Below are 10,516 nucleotides of genomic sequence, written 5' to 3'. Positions count from 1 at the left end.
TCTTGGGGATCTATCGCTTTCGGGTGATCTATTACCGTTCAATTCCCACCCACTGATTTACCCACCTGAACTAGAAATAAAAGGGTATAGTGTTCCGCCTACATTCGTCGCATCAGTTATCAAATTAGTATCCGGTGCAATTTCTTATTTTGTTCCCGTGATTGTTCTCGTTAACACTTGACTTGCACGTGATTGTTCTCGTTAACACGTGACTTGCACGTGATTGTTCTCGTTAACACGTGACTTGCACGAGATTGTTTTCGTTAACACGTGACTTGCACGTGATTGTTCTCGTTAACACGTGACTTGCACGTGATTGTTCTCGTTAACACGTGACTTGCACGTGATTGTTCTCGTTAACACGTGACTTGCACGAGATTGTTCTCGTTAACACGTGACTTGCACGAGATTGTTATGTACTCCTACAGCGGACTTTGCTTGTAACAGAGATTTCGTACGATTATGGAAATGGCTTTGATGCTGTTAATTTTGAGGATACATTCACCTTTTCGCACCCCTTGTCATGTCCCTATTTGAAAGTGATTCACAAACATAATTAAAGAACAATCGGTCTTTGTAACATTTAGTGGCATCTGTTTCTGTTTTGGCCAAACGTTTCAAAGCAACATCAAAAACTATACTCTCTTCAAAAGTCGATACTGTGGGCTCTTACCGTTTGTATATAGACCCACCATCAGTAACTGATGTTTCATTTCTTTCAGTGACACTGGGTGTAGTCTTGTTCTTACTGTGTGCTGCCCTAGGTGGTTCCTGACAGATGGGGTGAGTGAGTGAGGTTTTACGCCGCTTTTAGCAATATTCCAGCAATATTACGGCTGGTGACACCAGAAATGGGCTTCACACACTGTACCCAAGTCGGGAATCGAACCGGATCTTCGGCGTGACGAGCGGACGCTTTAACCACTAGGCTACCCGACCGCCCCCTTGACAGATTGAACAAATCTTCCAACTGAATGGTGCCCTTTGGCCTTCGGTCTTTGCTGTGACCATGGCTGCTGTCGACATCTGTGGGATGCCGGAAACAGCCTCAATACACTTACGTTGGCAGTTCGTTGGTTGGTTTGTTGTTTAACGCCGCACTCAGCAATATTCCAGCTATATGACGGCGGTCTGTAATATAGTCGAGTCTGGACCAGACAATTCAGTGATCAATGTCCTGAGCATCGATCCACGCAATTGGGATCGGTGACATGTATCAACCAAGTCAGCAAGCCTGGCCACCCGACCCCTTTAGTCGCCTTTTACGACAGGCATGGGTTGCTGAAGACCTATTCTACCCCGGAATCTTCACGGGTCCACCACATTCGTAAGACGACAGTCGAATCTAATAATTTGTTCTGGACATTCTGTAAGGTCGACAACATTTAAGGCGTGCAAAGTATGCAGTGATTTTCAGAATTGAAATATTGGTAGACACAATTGGAAACTAAGCTGAAATTTTCAAACAAGGGAATTGATACCTTCAATTAAAGTAACATTGTCAGACAAAAATCATCATGCCGCAGTTTAACATGAATACCCCACCCAGACACAGTATACTGACTCCGAGCCGACGAGTCCTTGTTTTAGCCCCTTAATGCCGAGCGCCAGACAGGGTAACAACAAGTCCATCTTTTAACGTCTTTTGGAATGACGCGGTCGGGGATCGAACCCCGGACCTTCCGCTCCCCGGGCAGACGCTCTACCACTAGATCACGGAGGCGGTCTGTGGCTGCCAAGACTCACCATACTGCCACCAGCATGTAGGTCACATAATCACAGGAATTGGAACAAGTTCATTTTGTCCCCGCCAGCGGTCATCCAAAGTCTGGCTGCCCAACATGAAAAGTATGTAGATGTTCCCTCTGACATGGCCCCATGTAACATATCCATTATTTGTAAGCATCACAGCATTAATTGTTTGATCAAAGAACTTGGTATAAGAGACATATCAAATAACGCCACGTATAAGTCTAACAGGAAGAAATATGCCAAAACCACGCATCAGTACTATCAACTTTTGGTTTGACTCTAACACCTGATGACGTCCAGCAAATGTACCACCAAATCCCTGTCTCAAAGATAAACCATAATCCTAAATACGATCAAAGAAGGACTGTTGTCATCTTCGCAGAAAGTCTTTGAGAGTAGTGGAATTAATATAATGTGGATTCTCAAAAACTCAAAGGATTTGCTTGACTTTTTACTATCTCAGAAAAGAACAAACATCAATTCTGTCAAAACATTTGAATTTACAACTTTGTACACTACGATCCCACATGACAACATTAAAGAACAAGAGTGCCCTGAGAGCACAACATCACCCGCATGAATTTTTTTAACGAGTCAAATGAAGCTCCGTAAAACAGGGGCAGTAACTCTGTCAAAATTAGTCGAAATGAAACGGGACTGCGATATGCGTATCATCAACATGTCGACATCTTGTGTGTAGAGTGTCAGGGATATTCTCTGGAAACTGTAGGAGGAGTTGATTTCACAAGCTTAGTACCCTATGTGGGACGGACGGATGGACGGACTGCGCCACGACATAATCCCCCTTCGGCCATTTCTGGCCCGGCGGGGGATAACAACCTCATTCCTTGATCCATGGGGTGTTTGTTACAAAATGGTGACCATAGATAGTTACATATCAATCTTCAATTGTCAAAACTGAAAGCAAATGCCATCTGAAGTTTACTGAGAAAAGAATATGTGAAGCTCTTGATTTCCTCATTGGTAACATCAGGTAACATTGGGGGTATGACATTTAGGCTTCCCCATGGGCACCAACTGTGTCCCCCTTCTTCTGGATGTTTCTTTATGCATCTTAATCAGAATTTCTGCTCGGATTGGCAGTCAAAAGTCGGTAATCTGGTCAAGAGGTTTAACTTAAGATTCATGTATATCAATGACATTATATCATTCATTAGCCATCAAATAGCCAATTCCCATCCACTAATTTACCCACTTGAACTAGAAATAGAGACATGTGAGGCTGCCTCATCCGTTTCATATTTAGATCTATGCATAAAGACCCAGAGTGACAAAACACTCTCCACAAGACTGTTTGACAATGTTCCCGTTATTTTTTAATGTGAACTTGACTTGACTTTGCATGTGCTTGTGATGGGTGCTGTAATGGTCAAAATGTTTATTTCCATTTTCTATCAATTATGATAGCTCAATTGGTTAAGGAGGTATGAAATCTTGTTTCTAGAATTTCCACAAATTATGTATTGCGTATAACAACAGTATTATACATTATAATTGTAATGGTTAGGATGTTTATTTTAATTTCCTGGTTTTAAATGTTGTGTTTCATTTTTGATCATGTGCCAATTTTATGTCAACCTTAATAAGAAGAAGGATAATCACAGGTTGGTGTGGTCAAATCACCATGTGTTTTAAGCAATGTCCATGGGAAGTCATGCCAGAGAGGTCTAATGTAATGGTAAAGCGCATTTATTCTCTCATATTCATAAACAGGAATTTGTTTATAAATGCATCTTCTTAATTTCTACTATACATAGTAACTTAGTTCTTCATACTTTAGGGTTTGTGGCTGATTTAGATTTGGCTTATGGAAATACGCCCTTGACTTCAACTTTTGTTCATGAATATTCTCATGGCCTAAAGTTATGAAAGGTATATGAAATATTAAGCTTCCTGTTTAATTACTGCAGTTAAGGCATTGTTTTTGCACATTTTATAGGACTATTATGTACTTAGTGCAATTTCCAGGTTTGAGCTGTAATTTACCTTATTGTTAAATGATCATGCCTTTGTGAGGTAAACAAGCTCAACTTAGTATAATACTGCGGTATTATGAAGTCAATGTGTAACTTAAGGAAATTTAAAAGCCATATACTCAATGAAATCCTTTCTATCTGTTACAGTCAATCTAATGTTTGTACACGAGAAATAAAAAAAGAATAAAGAATCAAAATTATTGGTTGGAATTTCATGTTCTAATCGACAGATGCCATCAGTGGGGCAGAGTAATCTCACCTTTTTGCCAACACCTGGTTTCATAACTATTTGATAGTGATTCATAAACACATTCTTATGAAGTTGGAATCATACAATAGACTCAAATTTTGGCAGATATTTCTTATGGTTGGTTGGTTGGTTTCTTGTTTAATGCCACACTCAGCAATATTCCAGCTCTATGATGGCGGTCTGTAAATAATCGAGTCTGGACCAGACAATCCAGTGATGAATATCATGAGCATCGATCGATGCAATTGGGATCGATGACATGCATCAACCAAGTCAGCGAGCCTGACCACCCGATCCCATTAGTTGTCTTTTACCACAAGCAGTCGCTTTTTACGCCTTTAAGACAAGCATAGCCACCCTTTACTGCAAGCATGGGTTGCTGAAGACCTATTCTATCCCGGATCTTCACGGGTCTTTATCATTATGGAAAGGATTCGTGGAATATTCTGATCTCACAGAATCGCAGCAGCTTTGTGGCATTTTTCAAATGAAAACTACTGACGGCTCCAAGTGGGCTGATGTGAAGGAAACATTCTTGGGTAGAATCTTGGCAACAAGGTTTAAAACCATCAAACTACATCACTAATTAAGTGAGCGAGTGAGTGAGTTGGGTTTAACGCCGCTTTTAACAATATTCCAGTTATATCGCAGCGTGTCAGCTTAATGTGGAAGGAAAGCCCCAAATGATGCAAGTCTCAGACGTTTACCACTTCAGTAAAACCCACGAGCACAGGCATGGTGCTGACAACATTAGAAACATAATCGGGGCGAACCGGGATTCGAACCCACAATCAAAGGTTTCTGGCGTGCCCAAGGGACAACTCTGAACAGCGAATCGCGGCACCTTAGACGACTGGGCCACTCGTGCCCCAATCACTGATTAAGAAAAATGACGTTGCCAGTTTTTCCGCTAACTTTTGTGGCAGGCGTCTTGGGATTTCAAAATTTCACCCATTTCTTATTTCAAAATATACCTGTCTTTGATACTGTGACACATGGGCATAGTACATATCAAATGAAACCTCATTATGGTATATTATATGGATACACAAGATTCATGCACCCCAAGTAAATGGAAAATGATCACTCAAAAACTGTTTTCAAACATACATGAATGAATGAACTGAATTTGACTTATTGTTTACACCCTATCATACATAAGACAATTACAGAAGATCTTTAACATTTTACTGCTTATGATGAATTAATTATCATAATAAACCTCTGTTTGTTGAATTACACACATTTTCTAAAGAGGCATACATCATTGAAGGAGAGTCTCACTAAGTAGATTAGCTCCAGATAACTTTCTATGAGTTTTGACTCTAGGGTTTCTATATTAATTGAGTTATTACATTTGAAGATTTAAAAAAATGAAATAATGTTTTAGATGTATATTACCATAACTGTTCTAAATATAAAGGCTTGACTCAGAAAGTAAATAAGCTCTTAATTGTGCTTCGGAAATGAGCTCCTTTGTACGCATGCTGAAAAATCTTCATTGGGTGTTCACACATGCTGTTTTTATATATTTGAGTTTTTCATTTAATGCATGCATTTCTGTACACAAGTTAATTGAAAGTAATTGGTTTTTGAATATTTTAGGAGGTTATTTTATGCAGGTACACTGCTTATCTGTAGCTCTGGCTTAGTACAGATAATGTCACGGTTCCAAGTGTCTGCAATCACTGTATTGAAGAATTTAGACAGTTACTCTTCACCATTAATTGATTCAGTATCTGTGAGAACAAATCAAAGACATGCTGGAGATCTATTCTACCCCTGATCTCTTCAGGGGTCATTTCCATATGAAGACAACCAACAGTGAACGTTGTGGCGACTATTTATTGGGTATTTACAGCTTAGGACTCTTTCATTTCTCTCAGACGACGGATGGCACTTCTAACAGTTGCAGCTGCAGTTGTGCTGGAAGACGAAACAAAGATGTCAAAGTACAATAAGGGGGTGAAGAATGGAAAATCCAGTCCAGTTACTCTATATAGTATTATCCCAACTGAATCATGTGAATGGTTTCAACCTTATCGTCTAAAGCTGAAACACACTTTTCAGTTTAGTTAAAACATACTCAGCATCATTAATGAAGGGTCACCTAGGTATGTTTGTTTGTTGTTTAATGCCGCACTCAGCAATATTCCAGCTATATGATGGTAGTCTGGGCCAGACAATCCAGTGATAGACATCATCAGCATCGATCCACACAACAACAAAACCAAGTGTCAAAAAAAGGGATATTCCATCCATAACTCATCAGAAAGTAAATAATTGTGTGGGCCACCTACCAGGCAACCAGGTTGGTTGGTTTGTTGTTTAACGCCACACTCAGCAATATTACAGCAATATGAGGGTGGTCTGTAAATAATCGAGTCTGGACCAGACAATCCAGTGATTGACATCATAAGCATCGATCCATGTAATTAGGATCGATGACATGCATCAACCAAGTCAACGAGCCTGACCACCCGATCCCATTAGTTGTCTTTAACCACAAGCAGTCACTTTTTACGGCAAGCATGGGTTGCTGAAGACCTATTCTACCCCGGAATCTTCACGGGTACCAGGCAACCAGGAGTTGATGGCATGAGCATGTGAGCATGCCATTACGCCAGTTTCTTGCAATATTCAGCAGCATCAGTGAGGCAGGGGACACAAGAAAGGGCTTCACAATATTCACATGTGTCGGGAATCAAACTAGGCTTTCGGATTGACAAGCAAGAGCCCTAGTCACTAGGCTACCCCTCGGCCCAGGATAATAGCACTGTCATGGTACAAATATACACACCAGCCACGTCATACACATTTAGCCAGCTCAATGACAAGCATAGGATGTTGTGAATCCCAGTAGTGAGAAACTCACCTGTATACCCATGCACCACCAGCGACAATCTTCCTGCACTTGGAGCAGAACCAGATGCCCACTGCTTTCCTCTTCATACTGTCCTGTAACACAAAACACCAGCTTAGGAGGCACCTAGACATTCCCCTCAACCCACAGACTAAACAGGCTGGGTTTAAGTGCTTTTAGGGGACACAAAATATTGCATACTACATGCATATAAAATAAGAAAGAACACAAATAGTTAACATTGCAAGTCCTGGGGATGCATACAAGTATGGCTGTTTGAATCATTAAGATTAATCAAAGTTGTCAACTTTTACAAGCAACTGACATTTCAATTCTGGGAGCGGAAGAAACTAACATTTTTAGTCCACTAGTCCTTATAATGATAACATATAAAAAAGGCTCAGTTCTACTAGTCCTTATGATACCTTAACTATTGGGCAGTTAAGCAAGGACTACAGGACTAGTGCCAATTTCTAACACTGTTATGGTAAGAAAGTAACTGAAAGTTTATTGTGTCAACGGTTAATAAATAATTCACTTCAATATTTTTTCTGATTATTGAGAATATGGAAACTGGTGTACACAGTGTAAATCTGTGCAGGCTAAATCATTATAGGCTGAAGCAAAGCATGCCACTTGTCGCAAGCCTTATAGTGAAGGGAAGGTAAAAGATACAGACTAGCCAATAATTCTAACATGTCAACGACATGTACATAACTATACACAAAACATAAATAGTTATACCTTTCCACAGAATTGACAGGTATATTTGGAGTGCTGTGAGATTTCCATTCTCTTGACAGTCTTACGAAGAGAGGCACCATATCTGGTACCATACTTTCCAACAATGCCAACCTTCTTTGTACGCTTTGCCTGAAACAAAGACATTCAAATATATAACACTATTTGTGTAAACCATTGTGAAGCTAAGAAAGTCGATCATTATAACTTTGCAGGGATTCCAGGCCACAATAGGTCCTTATACTGACAAAGATGATCATAAAGATTACGAAAATGATTTGCTTGTTTCATGTTGCATAACGCTGCACTTAACACTATTCCACGTATTTGATGCTCATCTGTAAATAAACATGTCTGGACTACATACCCAATACAGTTACTATCATTACAGGCAGCGATCCATGCCATAGGGAACTACAATTCGAAAATTACCATCACATCTCCACTATGTTTCAAGTGAAACTGATGAGGGCAACAGATTTTGCGTAGGCCAAAATTTGGTGTTTATAAAGACCTGGGATGAAACAATTTTTACATACCATCAATACTGTGTCTACTACCACTTGTGTATCCCTACCACAAAATTGCCAGATGACTAATTGCTTAGCATGACAAATGTAAAGAGACGTGCTTCTGGTCCAAAGAAAATAGAAATTTGTACTTTTACTATAATAAAAAAAAACAATTAGAAAAGATATTATTTGAACAATTATGAATTATTTCATGGAAAATGTCTGCAAACAGGATAGGCTTGGGGACAATATACAGGTCACATTCGACATATGACACAGTGTTGAACGTTTTCCAGAGGCGTTTGGCACTTGATAAACAGTAAATTTGCACCAACATGAACCTGTATCACCCTCCATTATCACCTAATTACTCAGAAAGTAATGGTGACAAGTGTAGATATTTATACTATTGATCAAATCATGGTTACAAAAACAGACCATCCAATCCATTAAGCATGAGGATCTATGCCAACCCTGATTCCCCACCAATGAAAATGCAGTATTTCTTACAATTAATGGTTTTCAAATAACAAAAAATACATTCAAATCTTAGCAAAACAATATTTGAAACATGAAAGTCAGCAGGCTACACTATGACCATGAAGACGTTTATTTGTTGTTTAATTACTCAGCCAGCAACATTCAACATGTATCATGGCAGCCTATACATACAATCTCCATTTCTGTCTATCTTGAAACAAGCATGCATGTTGAGGTACTGAGCCCTGACTACAATGCTCAGATCTTCAATCCTGACGGTGTCTTAACATTTACGAGAGACACTCTAATCAGTTAGCACCTTCATGTTTTGTGTTGAAATTATTTGAAGCATGTTGGACTTTTACAGCTCACAACTTTGATGGATCCTGATTTCTAAAGTTGGGACTTCCAAGTCGTTGAATTTCAAATTATATTTTTGTTTGTTTCTTGTTTAATGCCACACTCAGCAATATTCTAGCTAAAAGCTGGCAGTCTGTAAATAATCGAGTCTGGACGAGACAATCCAGTGATTAATATCATGTGCATCGATCCACGCAATTGGGATCGATGACATGCATCAACCAAGTCAGCGAGCCTGACCACCCAATCCTGATAGTCGCCTCGTACGACAAGCTTAGTCGCCTATTACCGCAAGCATGGGTTGCTGAAGACCTATTCTACCCCGGAATCTTCACGGGTCTTAAAATGAAAACACTTCCCTTCCTTGTAAAACTATAGAAACTCGCGGAAGCTGCACTGGGCACCACTTTGTACAGGTTCTGTGTGTGTGTGTGTGTGTGTGTGTGTGTGTGTGTGTGTGTGTACGTGTAACATTGTAAGAATAATTGACAAAAGATTAACAACGACATGTATCCTTGCATACCCTAAGATCTAGGCCTACATTGCTTTGTCTGTTCACATCCACTGCACTCAAGTTTTCATGAACCTGATGGGGGTTTTCCATGAATGATCAGCCATGTATGGTGGACAGTTCTCAACATAATTCTTGCAGGTTGTCATTAGAGCCTCTCACGTAATTGCAAATTCAAAACATTTTCACAATATATGTATGTTTGTCAAATAAAGTGCTCAGTCACACAATTTCACTCTTTCACTGTCACCAAAATTCTGAAAAGACGACGGTCTGTTCTAATGGGTGTACAGTACTTCACATAAAACCAATGTTGACAGGTCGCATGTTTGCACTGTCAAGTTGGCAGTTTTGATGCTGAGACACCTCTCTATACTACAAATCAGGATCAATGAGGCTAATGCAAGTGGTAGCAAGATTTTCGTAACATAAATACTGTGAATAAATAGCAATAAATGCCAAATAAATCATCCCGAAACTACTGCGGATATATTCTAAAAAGGAATTGCTAAACCCGATTAAGTTTGCGACAGTAATTGTCATTTATTTTCTACGATCTATTACTGTATTAGGCCTAGCCCATGTCTTGTTTATGTACGACAAGCGCAGGCTCCATCAAAATGTGTGACATACGATATATCTTTATTATGGGACGCTAATACTCAGAACAATGTATATACATATACATTTATTCAAGTTACAAAACCATGTTTACAAATTAGCCCGTTGATGAAGTCGGATTAGGTGGATAAATACACTTGAAAATAACATCTCCCATACCATCTTTTCGAGTCTGCAGCGGAAGAGGAAAAAGGATTTGCAAGCGACGGCGCATGTCTAAGATGAAAGTTTATTTCCTAACAACTAGTACATGTTCTTAAAATACAATGTAAGAAATCACATAAAATATAAAAATAAAACAGATATCTACAGTGCAGTACTTGTTATTAAATTACAAAATAATGTTTTAAAGGTATATATATGTAATTTTATTTGGAACTGAATTGATAATGTATCAGTCCTAGGCCACTAACTGTAAATAGTTGTAGG

At 39.3% G+C, this 10,516-nt stretch overlaps 1 protein-coding gene across 1 annotated transcript; it reads right to left on the bottom strand.

Annotated features, from left to right (window-relative positions):
• Positions 1 to 5,826: 5,826 nt before the first annotated feature.
• LOC139470116 (large ribosomal subunit protein eL43) lies at positions 5,827 to 10,286 on the bottom strand. Its single transcript, XM_071252411.1, has 4 exons — positions 10,247 to 10,286; positions 7,607 to 7,735; positions 6,875 to 6,957; positions 5,827 to 5,925 (listed from the first exon to the last, which is right to left on the bottom strand). Exons 1-4 carry the CDS (start codon positions 10,247 to 10,249, stop codon positions 5,862 to 5,864), a joined length of 279 nt encoding a protein of 92 aa, XP_071108512.1. The 5' UTR covers positions 10,250 to 10,286; the 3' UTR covers positions 5,827 to 5,861.
• Between the last annotated feature and the right edge of the window lie 230 nt (positions 10,287 to 10,516).

Source organism: Haliotis cracherodii, unplaced genomic scaffold (assembly GCF_022045235.1).
Source record: "Haliotis cracherodii isolate W230 unplaced genomic scaffold, xgHalCrac1.p SCAF_20, whole genome shotgun sequence".
NCBI classification, from domain to species: domain Eukaryota; kingdom Metazoa; phylum Mollusca; class Gastropoda; order Lepetellida; family Haliotidae; genus Haliotis; species Haliotis cracherodii.
This window is presented reverse-complemented; position numbering and strand designations above follow the sequence as displayed.

What these genes read in the sequence shown, in the direction of transcription:
- LOC139470116 (XM_071252411.1), bottom strand. An exon ending in CCTGTCAATTCTGTGGAAAG is followed by an intron (nt 6,958 to 7,606) that starts GTATAACTATTT and finishes TTTGTGTTACAG; the next exon opens with GACAGTATGAAGAGGAAAGC. An exon ending in GGTGGTGCATGGGTATACAG is followed by an intron (nt 5,926 to 6,874) that starts GTGAGTTTCTCA and finishes TTCGTCTTCCAG; the next exon opens with CACAACTGCAGCTGCAACTG.